The following is a 17,300-nucleotide window of genomic DNA, read 5'->3' on the forward strand; positions in this document are numbered from 1 at the left end:
GACAACTGGTAATTGCACGGCAGGATCTGAAACATTTTGGCAATAGATCACAAGAACTCTTCAGGATGTAGGAGGAAACATGGGATTACACAAGAAATGGGAACACATTACCCAGTTAACATGATCAGAAAATTAATATTCAAAAAGTCATTTACAGGTTTCAGGGTTAGCGTATTGAGTGGGAAACAGTTCAAGAAGTTTAGAACTGTTGTTTCATATTGCTGGAAAACTCACCATGACACTGCCTTCTCTCGTTCATGTATTTGTCTTGCCCGTGAGTTATTTCTACCTTTAAACTATGGAGCAAATTTCTGCAACACTATACCAGAAATAAAACAGGGTCTGGTCTGTAACACTCTCTGGTCTGTCACAAGTGGGCCCCAAACGTCAAGAGTTTCAGCAGTCCCTTTGGAAGTCTCACCTACTCTTGGTTTTACACAGCACAGGTCAAATCTCATCTGTTCCCCAACCACGTATAGCCCCATTTTTAATGTTTACAATTCTGCCTGCAGTAATACCAGAATCGAGATGCCAGCAAATAATGGACGGACAACTGTAGAAATAACATTTTTGGTTTAGTGTTTGCAATTTGTTTTACAGCTCATAATGAAATACTGTTAGAGATATTCTACATTCATACATTTCTAGCAAAATACACTTTTAAAAACATAAGGCACTTTAAGACTTCCTAAAACAAATGCTCATGATAAAAATTCAACAAGAGGGTTGGACGAGAACCCTTTCTACCCTTAATGTTCAGGTCAGTAAAAGATCAATCCTCTAGTCAGGCAGGCAAATGAAATAATCAATAGAAAGGTTTCCAAGATAGAGTTACTGCTGTATTAGTGTGCATTCTGAAGTAGTCTATTTGAAGTATCTTCAGTTGGGGAGGGAGGGCATGGTGTGAATAAGATGCATTAAAATAGTTCTTTCAACTGGGTAACAAAGACACATTGCAGGGATTAAGTTTCATTACTTTCATTGGATTAAGTTCCTTCCATTCATTATTGCCAACAAGAGTAAGGAACAAAAAGGAGCTGGTTCTCCCCTCCCTCCCCCCCACTCCCATTATAATTCAACACAAGATTTCAAAGACTTAAAATGACCAGGACAGAAGCCCATGAAAAACTGCATCTGGCCACTTCAGAGTATGTTTAAATATTCACTACTGACTTCCTCAAGTCTCACTTCTTATTAAAGAAAGAGAAACATAAAAGAATTGGCAACTGTGTAAGTTGCTTCCAGTCAAATTGATATTTTGCTTCTTTTTTAACATGACCCCATTGTTCACATTAAGTACCTGCATTCAGAAATGCACCAGCAGCTCCCCTTGGCAGAGAGATGGCGGGGCAGAGGATGAATGCAGGCAGGGCCCCGGACCCCGCGGGGAAGAAGGAATGAGCAACTTTGCTTCACGTACTTGTGTCTCGGCTTAAGAAGAGTTTCAAGAGCTGGACGTGCTGGGCTGCTGTAGCAACAAGGGGACTGATACCAAAACACTGACTGAAGACTTCACTCAGAGATGCATCTGTAAGAACTGAAATCCACTCTTTAAAACTGACAGAGAGCTATAATGCTGGCAAAACCACTGTCTGCTTCTCAGGGCCCCTGAGAAGGGGATGGTAGGAACCATCCAGCAGTGTATCTTTAAGTTTTGTCTTACCTATTTTATTGCCCAGTACATTTTCCAGGCTTTGGGGGCTAACAATTGCTGGAAAAACTTGACTCCCACTCAGTACATTAGGCACTACAGTACAAACCTGCATCCCTAGTCATCTCAAATCCACCTCCGGAGGAAAAAAAAAACAAAACCACAACCAACCCACCATTTGTTTTTCTTACAAGTCCTTGATTGTTTTAAATTCTGACTTACTTGAATTGCACTTTAAAGCCCAGCAGCAAAAAGAAAAATTGGTAGCTATATTTGGGAATATATATAAATTTTTAAAGAGACAAGACATTTTATCAAGTCTAAAAATGCATAGAGATATCAACTGCATAAACTGTCAAGTTTTGACCTGGCTACAGTGAAGAAGCTGTGAAAAAAAGATTAGCCTATTAGCCCTATTAGAATTGGGGCAGAAATGGGATGCCTGTTCAGTTAGGAAAGAAAATGCAGTGAAGGATCAAGCTAAATTAGAACCAGCCACCACTGGTAGTAACCCGTCACACACAGAGGTGCTACTGTGCAAACAGGAACCGTGGTGAAATCTAACTTCGTGAAGCGAAAAAGTACATGATTTCAAGACACCTGCTGCTAAAGAAAAGAAAGGAAGGTGGTACCTCATGGCCCTGAGCTCAAAAGATCTTGAGATCTCAACTTGTGTGGCTCACTTTCACTAGCAGAAGAGCCAAGCTCTAGATCACTCAGTTGCTCACTACTGTTATACTAGCAGCCAATTTGAAATTGTGGCTCTGCAATCAGTTTACTGTCCTTCAGCATTGGTATGACGATATTCACTTGGGACAGGAAGAAGCATCTGAAAGAGGAGATGAAGAACAAGACACAGGCCACTCACTGATCCCAATCTAACAGCATGCAGTCGGTTTCTCTCAAAATCTGTAGGTTCTTCTTCCCAAGCAAACCTCACAGAACTTGCTAAAGTGACATCCAGTTGCTTTGCACATACACCTTATTGTGTCTTAAAAATATACTTCAAAAAAATTATTTGGAAAGGCAGAGAGCATGTGCAGTTTAGTTCCTTGTGGATCTGTGCATGTGGGGAATCTTCAGACTAAGTTGCAATGATTAATAACGCACGGGGTGCTATTTTACAACCAGTTCATTTCTTTCAAATTCCAGTTCTCTCCAAAGGAAACCGGGGAAATGAGCAGTGCTGTCAAGGAAATGCAAGGCAAGAAGTTCAACCTGCACACCAAGACAGACTGGAACGTACAAAGTTTCACAGACCTTGTTCTTCAGGTCACATTAAATCGTAGTCTAATAAAAAAAAAAAAAATAATCACTAAAGCTAGTTACAAAGAGTAGAATTATCAAAGTGCTTTAATATATAAAGTGTCAAATATAATTAAACAGGACCATTAACACAGAGCTGCTGTAAGATGTTCAACTAGGTACATGCATTTTCTGAATGCAGGAGAGGAGCACAGGTTTTTAATTTTCCCCCATAGGGCCAAAGGGGGTTAAGAAAAGTTTTTCTTGTTCATTTAGTTTCTTAACACAATGTATTTGCTCTGCTCGTGCATTCGAAGGTACAGTTGTATTTGCTCTATCTGAAACCGCATCAAACGGACTGTCTGCCATGAAATATTAATAAAGGGGCAGCTCTCACTGAGCAACACACACAACAGCCCCATAAAGTAGATTTATAGATACCTGTCAATTCATAATATTAATTTTTATAAGCTATTTCTTGATACTTAAAAATTCTGAGCTATTTTCTGCAGCTTTCCTTTAAACATAGTTTAAGATAACTGAATGTGTTATTTGAACAATCCAACAGACTGCCAAAGCTATTACGCAAATAAATAAGGAAGAGGTTTCAAAACCACCTCGTGCAAGATGCTCAGACAACGTGCCTTAGCCTCCCTACCAGCTTCTCCTCTCACGTTAAAAATAAGAAAAAAGCCCATTCTCCATGACACTTCTCTCAGTACTTCCAATTCATTAAGCTGCTGCCTACTTTAAGCAGATGACCTTAAAGATGGAAAGTAACTCTGTCCCAACAAGCATAGCAGAGTTAGCAGCAACAGGGGGACATAGTTGTTTAGAAACAAGAAAAGTCAATCAAGACCTTTCCTGCAATTCACAGATATAAAAGCAGATTTGCTCCAGTAAGCTGAGACTCAAAAACATGATACAGAGCACCACATCTGGTCCCTTGCACAGGCATGTACGGCCACAAGTCTGAAGTAATACCAAGTCTCAACAGAACAACTCGTCTGTTTTCTGAAGGCACCATAAAGACAGCAACACTGCAGGTGTAACGGAAAGAGGCAGAGGGAGGAAAAACAATGAATACAGTTAGGAGGAAACACTAAGAGCAGCTTGGTGTAACAAGGGAGAAAAAAGGTGGCTCAGTTCTATGATGGCTGTAACAGCACGGAGACCCTACGCCTCTAGGCAAAGGAAGAGTAACCAGAGTTTGGAAAAATCTACTCCTGAACAAAAAAAAACCCAGCTCCCATTTTTAGCGGATGGGTGTAAAATCTGTAACTGAAATCAAAGGAGACAGCAAAGAATCAAAACGCTATCTAAAACATTGGGGTCCATACATACTCACATGGCATCATTAGCCTGTTTCTGGTTTACCACAGTGTTAAAAGATCTGGACAGTCTCCTTTGCTCTGCAGGATGACTGAAGTCCAGTGAAGTGTCATATATTAAAATCCTTCTCAATCCGCCAGTGAGAACAAATCCCCCTCCCCAGCCTGTACGAGGGAGGTGGGGTGTCTACCAGACAGGAGATGTTTCTAACAACCCCAGGCACCCCACAGGCAGTATGCCACTGAGTTAGTTCTCCTAAGTAGCACTGCACCAAGCAAGTCTAGGCTTGCTAAGATGTCCTGGCCCTTACATGGACTTGAGGACAGTTTCTCGTGAGCCCTTCAGGCCAGAGGCTCATGCTTCGCTGTTCCGTTATTGCTTTTCAAATACTTTTTCCTTCCCATCTTCCCCTCTCGCTCCCTGTTATCCCAGAAGGACTTTCTGCATCCTGCGCGCAGCGACGCTGGCTTCGTCCTCAGAGTCAGACTCGCTCTGGGAAGTAGAGCTCTGTGAGGCAGAGCTGCAGGGAGAGGAGCACTCTGGGGAGCACAGGTAGTGCATCAGCGGGAGGCGATACTTCCCACAGAAGTCAACGAACTTGATTTGTCTGACGCAGCTGTCAAAGTAGACACCTGTAAGGGCAGAGGGAACAGTAACCACATATGAGACCCCGTGCGGAGTAATCTGTAAACTCTGCAAGGTCGTTGCGGCTGGTGCAAATGCCTCAAATTAGGATTTAATTGACACCACACTGGACGTAGAAGCACAAGGGATACTGGAGGAAGAGAAGGGACTGGGACACCTATGGAAATGTGAAATTTCTTTTCTTAGTAAAAAAAAAATAATCCTGTAAAACTGTATTTGGTAGGTGATTCAGAACGGCACACTACATGAAAAGACACAAGGCAGCTACTTCCAAAGAATTCGGGAATTTCTTCTAACCATTAGGGAGAAATCTCAGGCTGGGAATTTGCAAGCTTCCTAAATGTCAAATTAATTCATCCACTCTATTTTCAAACTTGTAAAACCTCTTCTACCAGCTAGCAAAAATGCGTTCACAAATAGACCTTCATAGCTCTACTTTTCTTCTGCTTGAGTGAAGTCACCGTGCTGAGTTTGGATGCTACTTTCCATGGCAACAGTGTTGCTGTAACACACAATTATGTTCTCTTCCTGTCACAGCAAGTGATTTTAGACACTGACATTTTCAGAAGTTTCCAGCAGTGTTTTAAGTCCTAGCTGGTCTGGAGTATGCTTTTCTCCTGCAGTGTTAGAGCAACACTTGCAGTACTGTGCTAGTTCATACGGAAAAGTGAAAAGGAGCAAAACCAATCCACTGTTATCCAATCTGTGCAAAACTGAAAGAAGGAAACATTTCTTTCCCTTCCAACACAAGTTCCAGCCCTTCCATCTTTGCTTACAGAGCATGCTTTGGTATTGTCCTGTAAGGAGATAAGATAAGTGACTGCATTATGACTGCAGGGTAGATACTAATTAATGATTTTTTTTTCCTTAATCTTCTAAAGGCCGAACGCACAGATCATTTACTCTGGCTAAAGATTAAGCATTAAGCCAAATTAAGCCCAAGCATTCCAGGCTTTTCTATGAATTCCTCTCCTTCCAGGAACTACATGCTAGTAGTCCCAAGCAAGAGCTAAACAAGTTGCTCTTGGTAACTGCCGAGCACTACAGCCTCCCTGCTCTTTTCCATCCAGAAGTGAAGCTTGCTGTTCAGCAAGAGTGCTTGCAAAAGTTCTCCTGTCCATTACTTAGTCTGAGCTATTTCTGGGCAGACGGATCGGAAACTTCAGACCATGAAAGCATAGTGGAGTGCTGGGATGAGCTGCAAAGACTCTGACAGAAACACTGCCTCACGTTCCCATGCAAATACAGTAAACCAGCACTACAACTTTGAACATCCTTTCTAAGTGAACAAGGTTTCTCAAAGACAAGTTTGCAGGAGACCTGGAGCCAATGAAATACAGCTAGAATTTGGATGCAACACCACATCTAACCTGACTGAGCTACTAAAGTCATGGCAAGTCAGAGGGAAAGAAAACCCCTGAGGTAAAAGCAGGAAGCAGAGCAGGTAAGGAGAACTTACCCCCACATTTAGGATTGGGACAGTTGCTGGCCAAGCTCAGATACCGGACAAGATTCTCCGGGAGATCGCTGCGAGCATAGGGAACATTGCGAGTTTTAATTGTGCGTCCAGCCAGTTCCTGAAGGCTTGGGGGATTGTAGGTCAGGTCACGGACAAACCGAACCACCAGTGGGTTCCCACGCAAGCTCAGCTCTTCCAGGTGAACCAGGTTAAGGATCTCTCGAGGAAGGTAAGTCAGCAGGTTATTGTGCAGGCTAAGGGAACGCAGGGAATGCAGCCTGAGGATGGAGATGGAAACCCAGTCAAGATGTGCAAGCAAAACCATTCCACAACTGCATTACACACAGACCTGATTACTCTCTCCTCTCCCACCAATTTCTTTTCCTTTGGCTTTTCTTCCTTTCAAAGCATAAATTCACGCTAAAAGAGCTGCTGTTACTCCAGCACACACAATGCCCTAGAAAAATTAGCTCAGCTCCGGAATGCCTGTTAAAGAAACACGGTCTTAAATATGCTGCTGTCCCTCTCGGTATTCCCCACACAGACCCCCCAGAAGAGGTAGCACAGAACGAAAGTGTACAAACGGAGTGCTTTCGGGGGAGATAATGTCTCCTTGTACCCACTGCATGCATCAAGAACAGTTCCATGCAATACTTTGAATAAGTCACCTGCTTTCACTCATGCATTAAAGATGACTGCTGGTAGGCAGCCAACCCTGGAAAACCCCATGTTTTCATTGCTTGCGGCTGCATCACCTTGCGCTGTGATACTACCAGATCTCAAAAGCTAAGCAAGGTCGGGCCAGGCTAGCATTGGCACGGGTGACAAGCAGTTTTTTGGCTTTTGGAGGAGGTGTTCTCCTCTCTCAGGAAGCACAAAGCAATGCTCCAGCACAGTGCCCAGGGATGTTCTCAAACCAGTACAAGTTACAAGAGAACTGGACATTGTACATCAAAAATAATTCTGCTACACCATCAAATTCCAACTCAGAAAACTCCGTGTTGCCATTCAATTACTTTTGGGGTTACAACTACACATTAAATTCTTCACCTCCCATCTTAGGCTACCCATACAGAGTTTGCAGTCTCCTCTTTCCCCCATTATGAAACAGATAAAGCAGTAACTTATCCTCTAGAGCTGTGCTGTAGGATTTAACGAACACTAAAACATTCTGAGATCCTAGAGTAAGAAATGCCAAGGGAACACAGGGGATGGTACAACACAAAAGCACACACAAAAAGGCTTTGGGTGAAAGACAAAACAGACCAAGCATTCATCACTAAGAATATAGTAGCGTGGCAGTTTATCTTTTCTGAGTTGCCCAGGTACTTCTCAGGGCTCCCTGTACAAATCTATTTATTCACCTTAAAGTGTATACTTGGTTACATTTTTTTTTCCATAACCCTTTGATTGATATTTCCATATCATATATTCATGGATTGCCTGCAGCGCACCATGCTAAGGATCATCTTGTTCAAGTCTAGTCACATTAACAAACTGAAGGACAAATAGGTGCTCCCAGGTGCTTTTATCCACACATGCAGAAGAAAAATTTCAAAGAGTTAATTACAGCTGGTGGCTGATGACAGTAAATACTCACTGTGCCAGCTGAGGTGGAATGCTCTGGATCTTGTTGTCACACAGAACTAGATAGCTTAGAGAAGGCAGGTTTGCTAATTCAGGTGGAATTGAAGTAATGAAATTCCCTCCAAGGTATAGAAATTCTAAACTGAAAAAGAGAAGAGAAAACACTGCATTATTTCATTAAGGTCATTTCCAGTTTCATTTAATACTAGGTCTTCACATCTCCTGCATTTCTTAAAGAAAACTTACAGATAACTATGTATGAGAGAATTTGCTGAGGGGGAAAAAAAGGCTGAGTTGCATATCAAAATTAAAACAGAGCTGGTGTTTCACAACAGATAATGTTGAGATTTACCTCCAGCCTCCTGCAGTCACCATTACATCTGTAGGTAGGCACCAGACAACTATGTATTCCAACACCAACCCCACATGCAAAGCTCCTGCTCCTACTTCCAGCGAAGAGCAGCCTGCGCACACAGGGTCTGCAGCACTGACACAGCTCCTGCTGCAGCCAGTGGAAGTTCACAGTTTCAGCAGGAGCAAAGCAAGAGAGCAATGGCTCTCCCTGAAAATCCTGGCCCTGCACAAGCGCTAGTCACTCTTTACGGTATCATTTGACTCCTCGGTCACTAACTGGAGCCTTTCAGCTGGAGTCAGAGGCAGCCAGTCCCGCTTTGATACTGACAACACCAAAGCTGCAACAGCACAGAGTGCATCTAAGTCACACAAGTACATGCATGCCATTTCTTGCGTAGACTGATTTCAGTATACTGAAGTCATGGAGCCCAAAGCTACCAAAAACATTAGCTGGACTTAACTGCAGTTTGGGCCTAAATAAGAAGAATAATTTGCTGGACGTCCTGTGAAAACTCAGTGGATGGCAGACAGGAACAAAGAGAGGCACTAGAACCCTTCTGCCAGGTGGAGTATCCAGTATTTGCTGTGCATCTCTGCCCTTCGAGGACAAATAATTGGCAAGCACTTCTCTTCAACATAATAGCTTCAATTCCCTATTTCACAGAGCCAAATAGCTTCCCTCCCCTGTCCTCAGACCTTGTCTGGAAGAAGAGCAAAGGCAGGTTCAGTTTGGGTACTTCCAGCTGGGAAGAGACATCATTACTAATCACGGTCTAGACAACACTTTTTCCCATGCCTGAAACAGGTGGATCCCACGGTCCTGTCTGCAGGTGTCTGCGGTACTCATGCTGGTTCAGTATCTCCAGTACATACTCAGGTTAGCTGCCCAACTACGGTGTACATGGCCCCCTCTGATCTACCAAGCATTCCCCACAGGTCAGAAAGGAGAAGTCATCCAGGCTCCGCCGGCCTTTCTTTAAGAACAGCTTATAACCTTCTTGGAACAGGAGACACCTTCATCTCACCACAGCACCTCAGAGAGGCTATGGAAACAGCTGGCAAAGGAACAGACGACCAAACCACCCAAAGGACATGGTGTTCAACCCAGAGGTCTAAACCCTGCAACTGTGCCACAGCATGCATGGAGCATGAGAGAAGCTCCTCCCTGAGGCCTCCCCTGGAATGGAGCAGAAGAGCAGTAGAAAGAGACTATTTCGCTCAGTTCTTGCAAGAAACTTGAACCCCAAAGATCCAATGACAGCATCTGCTTGGGCTACAGAGACCACTAACGCAGCATAGAGGTCCACCTGCCCATCAGCAAAGAACAGAACAACAAAACCACTGCAACACATGAGGAGACGCTCACGGAGCTTAACTTCCCCTGGATTTGCTTACCTTTTTGGAGTACGTCAGCGGAAAGCTAAATACCTGAGATTTGACAAAGTGGGCACAGAATCAAGCCATTTCTAAGCCTTAGATTTAAACTGAATTTGACTATACGAAAGGAAGTAACTATACTTGCTTCAGCTGAGAAATCAAGTGGGACAGCAAATTTGGAGATTATTCTGAACACGCAAGAAAGTACACAGAAAAAAACCCACCACCAAAACCCCACTATTCAAAAGTATCCTCTCTTCCACAGACAACCTGTAGGTGAAGAGTGGGGGTGGGAGGAAGGTTGCTGTGCAGAGACCCTGTCAAGGAAAGATTATTTTTAATTAAATTTTGATCCCCTAACAAAGCCCTAAGTTTTAACCAAAATTCCTCCTTCAACCTGCACTGTTTCCCAAGGTGGATTTAGGTTGCTTGGCTCTCATTAGGGACTTAACTGCTGACCATACAATTCCTAGACATATTTTAACTCCATGCCATTGCTGGAGTCCACACTGAAAACTGTTGGGCAAGGGAATTCTAGTAATGTGGATTTCAATGTTTAAACAAGGTTTAGATGTGTACAAGTTTCCACTTCCTAGCACAAGTGAATAATTAACTCTTCATCCTCTGTGTTTGAAAACAATAATGCCCGTAAAGCCACATTGTGTAAAAACACATACTACCAGGGAAGGGGAAGAGAGGTGCAAAACATATAGTAAAAAACATTTTTGAAATTCATTTCAAGGCATGAAATGTGTAAGTTTCAAGAGCAGCTTACTGCACAAACTAAGCGTGCAAAAACACTGCCTACAAACTACTTACAGCTTTCAAATCCATTCTTTGTAAAGTCTGTGTAATGAGAACATTCAGTTATACTAGCTAGGACATAAAGCCCCAGCACCAGACTACAAACTGTCTCTAACTAAAAATCCACTAAATAAGATAACTCCTTCAGTGGCAACAAAGGGCTGCTTAAAAATTGTTTTCTTTTTAACTCCTTCAGTGGCAACAAAGGGCTTTTTAAAAATTGTTTTCTTTTTACCTATCTTCTGAATCACCTTTCTGTGGTCAGTAGACTAACAACTCACTGGGCCCAGTCTTTCCAACATCAACTTAAGATATTAATTAGATGGTAAATTTATTAAAAAAGCACAGGAAGGAGGTTTTGAAACTATAAAGAAACTTACTGTAAATGCAGCAAAGATATTCTTATAGCTTCCACTGAAACACTGCTCAGTAGGCAAAAGAAATCTATAACTCCCGTCCCCCAAAATACAATTTGCTAGAAAGAAGGATCTAGCCTAGTCTTGGCTGAGCAAGATGGAGAAATTAATAACAGTCATTTCTGCATGAAATTAAAGCATCTAGAATTGTTTGAGCAAAGCTAGTCACGACACAGGCAAGGATTTTCAAGAGACACAACGCTTTTGTAGTGAGCACTGACCACACCACTGGGGCCACAGTTCGTTCCTAGCTCATGTACTCCTGGCCTGATTTTCGTGTCGTACTAAGCCCGTACCTCGCGGTCAAGGCAATGCTGGCTCTCAAGCTGTCCTACTTGGGGGACAGTTTGCTGCTCCGTAAGACGAGCAAGAGCACTGCTGAGCTCTGCCCTCCTCACAAACGAGCCCCTCTAACGAGGCAATCAACAACGTTTACCGTAGTTTTTCACGGGAGGACCATAACAGAGACGGGAGTGAGCTTAGTGAATACTTCTAACTAACCTTTCACACTAAGGCCCAGTTTTTCTGACAATCATTAATCTGCATAGTCATTTGGACCAGCCAGCTAAGGTCTCGTGCATCGCTATGTACACAGAGGGAGAACTAGAATTTTTCTGTACTTTCAAAAGTCAGTCCAGGAACTTAGAAAAGCCAGAGAGCAACCACCCTCAATGAACATAAGCTCAGTTCCTATTTTTGAAGTTAGAATAAATGATGTACTTCCAACCTGCAACACAGGATCTGGCTGAACGAATTTCAAGAGGGAACAAACACTAACAAAATCCATCTCAACAAAAACTGAAGAAACCCCCATTTGACAGAGTAACTAATGGGGGCTGACACTTTCTCTCCTGCCTTTTAGCAATGTTTACAAATACACTAATAAAAGGCCAGAGTCCCTTTCAGCCTTATATCCAGCAGGCCCCTCGCTCAGCACAGCCAGTACTAATTGCTGCCAAGCAGCAGCCGGCACGCCAAGCCCATCGTGTGTCGCTCCTCTCTAGTGGAAGATTTCACACCACTGGGCTGTAGGGTGGCTGTGTAAGTCCTTTTACATACGGGAAGGGAGTGGGGAAACGCTCAAACAACTATGAATCGATTCAGGTGGTGGCAGCAAAGTTTAACGTGCCGAGAGACTGTACATTCTTGCTTGAGTATGTCCTTGAGGTTTCCAGGTCATCATACAGCACAAAACAAATCAAGAAGCTCCAAAACACTCAGTAAGTAAGAAGAGCCCACTCCGAGCACTAGAGGTATTTTTGATACCCTATCAATTACCATGACACTTTCATAGTCATGTTTCAAGCAGAGAATGTCTTCTGGCATAAAAGATACTCCAATTTTCAATCCATCCTGTTTCCCCACAGATGCTTCTTTGGATAATATCTAACAGCTGACATCAAACAGATGCATCTACATAGGTAATCTAAAAAAGAAACAATGAGCCTGAAATAGCTCCAGGTCTTTTTAAGATAAACTTTTTAACAAGAAATTTCCAGGGCAGTTTTGAGGCTCATGCAAGGGAAGAATTTAAAGGCAGCCAACAATACACTCCTGTTAACCCTGTTCTACAATTTGCTAATTCCTGAGAGAACTGCATAGCCTTTGCTGACACGCAAATTTAAGATCAAACGGTTGTCTGAAAACTATTTGCAAAACGTTTGAAGAGGGGAAGAAAAAGGGAGGCAGCAAGCAGATTTCCTAATGCTGTATCTTTATCAAAGCTTCACTTGCTGTTTTTCCCACACTGTAACAGCAATTCTTAAGTGTATGCTTGTCTAACATGCTTAATACTACCCACGAATAAAAGCAAATACTCTGGTTTTCATTGCATCTAAGCCTTTACAGAAAACTTGGATGAATCCAGTTAGGCATTTGAGGCCTTTGATCCCAGCCCTTGCACAACTGGCCTTTACTAGAGGAATCCAAGCAAGAAGGAAAGGAGCATGCACGGCAGACGCCTGGAAAGAGCCTGGCTCTCTTCCAAGCTCTTTCCGCCTGCTCCTGGTGCTCTACTGAGCGCGAGAATATTAACCAGAAGAGTAAGACTAAACTCAAAATTCACATAATGAAATTCAAGGTATCGACTGCATTTCGCTAAGCTCTTGAGAATCTTCCCCTTTACAGGACACTTGCAAGACATTTCCCCAAGCACGCACGCTGATTAAGGCAATCCATGCACCCTTAAGCCAAAAGCCACAGTTGGACAGTGAAGATCAGAGCTGTATTTTACCAGACTTGCCAAACAAATTTTGTCCAGAACGGGCACAAGCAGATGGCCACACTTCTAGCTCCCCAGCTATAATACACAATGCCCCTTATTGCATCCCCAGCTGGATCAGCAGAGGAAGGATACACACAACCAAAGGAGTGGTGGGATGTCTATGCAGATCACAGTTCAGGAGCTGGGAATCGAGTCTGAGAGAGACTGACTGACCATAACATCTCACACCGAAAACACAGCAAGGTCAAGGTTGGAGTGAGAACTACAAAAAAGATGACACTTATGTCTACCTATGCTAAGCTCATCTTTTACCTGGCAACAAACAGGAAAGCAATGCAAAGAGGGCTGCTCTCATCCATCTGGTCCATTTTCTACTCTAAATTCACAGCAACAGCCAATGCTGCAATTCAGGTCTTGCACTGTACTGACACTGCTAGCTGACAGTAACTGGGGTGGTGGGCATGCAGAAGGAACCTCAACATGATTAAAAAAAGCCCTCAGCAGGGCCCACACTTATCTTCTTTCTCAGAAACTTAAGAGGCTGTTGCAGGTCACCATAGATACTTACGGTGGAATTAGGAGGAAAGAGCATTGCATTTTCCACAATGCTTCCCTAATGGAAAACATGAAGCAAAGGTATTCATCCTTGGTGCCAGCATGCTATGACCAGCATCACCCTGCTGCCATCACCAGAGCAATCGTGATCATCCACTTGTGAAGCCATTTGAAGGAAGCTTCAAGCATCAGGACATCTACAGGTGGTCCCTTCTACAACAGCCTAGGAGGCAACTGATAATCAGGCGAAAGGCACGTGTTTCACAGGATCTTGCACTGCACACAAAGATTTGCGTGGGCAAGGATGGGGCAGATGGCCAAAGCTGGAAGGAGTAAGACAAGACAGCAGCAAGACGGGCTGTGGTTCTTATTGCTGTTCATTAACTTGCCAAATCACTAGGAACATGCTAAGAAAAGTTTTTGCACAAAATGCCTGACCCCAGCTTGCTGCAAAGTTGTGGCTTTATTATCTTCAAGTGAGTAACAACACATGGCACACGTCTCTCCTTCCAGGGCCTTTGCACTTGTAGTTGCCAGCATGTTCCTTCTTCTTTGGCAGATCAAACCCATCAGCTTTCTATTCTTTCAACTCCACCACGTAGACTCCTTACCTGCTGTATTCCTGGCCTTCATTAAAACTGACACACTACCCCTTCAAAAACTACAACAGGAAACTGTATGGGGTGCAGAGGAAAGATGTGAGGCCTAGTTATCACGAATTTAAAAAAAAAAAAAAAAAAAAAAAAGAAATCTCATCAGAGTTCAGACATTCCCTGAAAACACAAAAAGTATTTCTAGATCTCTGCAACTCTGCTCAGCTCTATAATCACTGACTGGAGCAAATGGGAAGCTGCCAGGGTCACAGGAAGAAGAGAACTGCTGGCCTCAGGAACTCTAGTACCAGCAGGAGGAATGTGTCTGGTCAAAGTGCTGCCTGCATTCCTCTGTGGTCTCAGAGACCACGAGACACGAGAAGAATTTCTTTTATGGAAAGTTGCATATGGAAAAAGGCTCAAAGTCTTGGCTTGCCAGCAACAGCGAGATGGACACTTGCAGCTTGAGCTGTGAGGTTAACAGAAGCCCCAACACCTACACCAGGCCTCACCTCCTGTCCCAGTATTCAGAAACAAATAGGTGCCTCCGTGCTGCCCTGCCACAACAGCTGGCTCTGCTCTGTCCTTGCTCAGGCTTGTTTTACTCACTTCAAGAATATGCACTCTCATGCTGCGGACACCTCTTTTGTTGGCAGGTGGGAGGAGGGCCTGGCAGCAGTTTCTCTCCAGTACATAGTTACTATCTTTTTGGCAAGGGTGTCAGGTCACCGGTTATCTGGCTCCCAATGAGCAGATTCAGGATTTCCTCTGGAGGAACATTAGATTATAAAGTATTGTTTTCTCCCAGCTCTGGCAAGCAAGTGTGCTGCTCCCTTTTGTTACTTCAGCAGTCCCAGATACAGAAGAGTCACTGATGGCATAGTGGTAAAGAAGCTGCCAATCCTGGTGAAGCACAGATTTGCTATCTTGAGCTAAAGTTCAATTATATTATGGTGACATGTTAGCAGTCATTACGTGGGCAACAGACACAAACAGGGTCTAGTCTAGTTTTTCTACCTGACACATCACTTTGTAATGATAAACAGACAGTTCAATAGCCTTGTCCGCATTTGCCCTCTCAGAATTGTCATTCTAGGGTTCAAGCATGACCAGCCCAAGAAAAGCTGCAGGACAGGACAAACAGAGCCCTGCTTCAGGGCAGGCCAGAGGAACAAGGCAGAATAACCATGCAGCAGTAGTTTGACAGCAGTGCAGCACGGAGCACAGCACACAGCCCACTGGGACACCACGTGCAGTGCTACGCAGCCTGGTACGTTCCCAGGGTCAGCAACAAAAAGCAGAATTGAGGTTTGTCTTCTGGGGGGGTGGGGTGGTGGAAAAAGAAAAAAGAGAGAGAGAAACCACAACCACAGATGAGAGCATGTAAGCAACAGCAGGAAGCCTCTGCCTCAGAGGTGGGTGCAACAATCAGATCCCAAACACATCCTGGATGCTACTGGGCATGTTATGGAGGCAACGTGGACCATCTCCCACACATAACTGCCCTCCTCCATTGGCCTTCTCTCCCATGAAGTTGGTGCCACTGTCCTCATTTCCTGCGTTATCCCTGAAGCAACTGCTTCTGAACAGAGAGAAAGCTGAGGGTCCTCCTCCTCACGACAGCCCCAACCTAGGACGCAGTCCAACTCTGCTGAGAAGGGCATGGGCATTCTCTAGCACTCGAAATGCCTCATAGCATCTCTCAAACTTAGCTTAACCCAGCATTGCTCCAGATCCTCAAACAGGTGCACGCTGTGCCATCTGGGCAAAAGCTGCATACCCAACTGTATTACACTGCAGTGAACAAAACCATTTCCTGCCAGCACTCAAGCAGTTCTGGTACCTCCAACCTAGGACCGTGGGAGACAGAACCCCACATACAACATTCTGTGCTTCCACTAGATGCAGCTCTGCTGAGCCATCAGGGCGAATCCAGCTACTTAGGGTCAAGGTTGCTGAAATTTGTGTAAGGGAGGCTGCCTCTGGCAAGTCCGTTGGCAAAGAGCTGGGGTGAAGAAAGTTCAGACCCAAACTCTTAGCATGGAGCCACACAGGGGGTAGTCTGAGGCTTGAGAAACCAGCAGAACACACCGAGGTGCCTGGGTGTAACACACGAGTCAGAACATAGTCGCCAGCTTGCCCAGGAGGATGGCAGGCTTCAGAAGTATCTATCCCAGGTCAATGTGGGCAGTTAATACCCAGTCCTACCTAAGATCTGTTCCCACCCCACCAACGTTCCCAACTGCCGTGATTCAGCCGCAGGTTTCTATGTCATCGGCCTGCAGTGGTTTGATCGGTCCCAGAGCCAGACATACCACTGCACCTGAGCACAGCCTAGGGCTCTACACTTCAGAAGATCTGTCAGCTGATCTCTCAGCTCTACATAAGGCGGGTGGGTGGAGAGAAATACAACAAAAACCCATCCATGCCAGCAAGCACCCTGATGAGACTGGAGCTGTATCAGCAGAAAGGCCCTATTGTTTGCATAAGCTACAACCAGATCTTTATTCTCCTGTGCAGTCCATTGTGCAGCCGTGAGCTGCATGAGACCAGGGGTTTTATTTTGCTCTCACCTAGAGATCCGTATTAAAGCAAAGCCATGGAGCGCCTTCTGCATGTCAACACTCGTACCAACCACACACTCACTAGGAGAGCCTCCCCTGCACCAAGGCAGCCCGAGGACTAGGAAATCATGAGTCGCCCATTTTGCGAGCGCAGAAGGCCCGCTGTCTGCCCGAAGAGCGGCTTTGAGTTTTGGTAACTCAACCTGACGAAGGGGAAGAGACACATTATCAGCAGCAGTGCTTGGAGACATCTGAGGCTGGACAAAACTCATTACTCCCCGAGCGGGAGCGAGACACGAGGCGTACTGCCGGCGGCGCCCCGCTTCGCGGCGAGAAAATCCGGTTGGGTTTGCCTGGCAGCCGCCGGGGCTTTTCTTGTCCCCTCGGGCAAAGGCCCGGCCCCGGAGGCGCGGGGGGCCCGTCCCGCCCGGCGCCCTGCCCTCACCTGCGGAGCTCCTGGATGTCGGGCGGGATGCCGTGGAGGCGGGTGGGTC

At 44.7% G+C, this 17,300-nt stretch overlaps 1 protein-coding gene across 1 annotated transcript; it reads right to left on the bottom strand.

The window, feature by feature from the left end:
• Positions 1 to 558: 558 nt before the first annotated feature.
• Positions 559 to 17,298, bottom strand: LRRC58 (leucine rich repeat containing 58; the record flags this gene model as incomplete). Its single annotated transcript, XM_009274707.1, has 4 exons — positions 559 to 4,860; positions 6,333 to 6,610; positions 7,933 to 8,061; positions 17,252 to 17,298. Coding segments are annotated over 4 exons (663 nt in total), but the record flags the coding sequence as incomplete, so codon positions are not given.
• Between the last annotated feature and the right edge of the window lie 2 nt (positions 17,299 to 17,300).

This window comes from Aptenodytes forsteri, unplaced genomic scaffold (assembly GCF_000699145.1).
Source record: "Aptenodytes forsteri isolate BGI_AS27 unplaced genomic scaffold, ASM69914v1 Scaffold379, whole genome shotgun sequence".
Taxonomy (NCBI): domain Eukaryota; kingdom Metazoa; phylum Chordata; class Aves; order Sphenisciformes; family Spheniscidae; genus Aptenodytes; species Aptenodytes forsteri.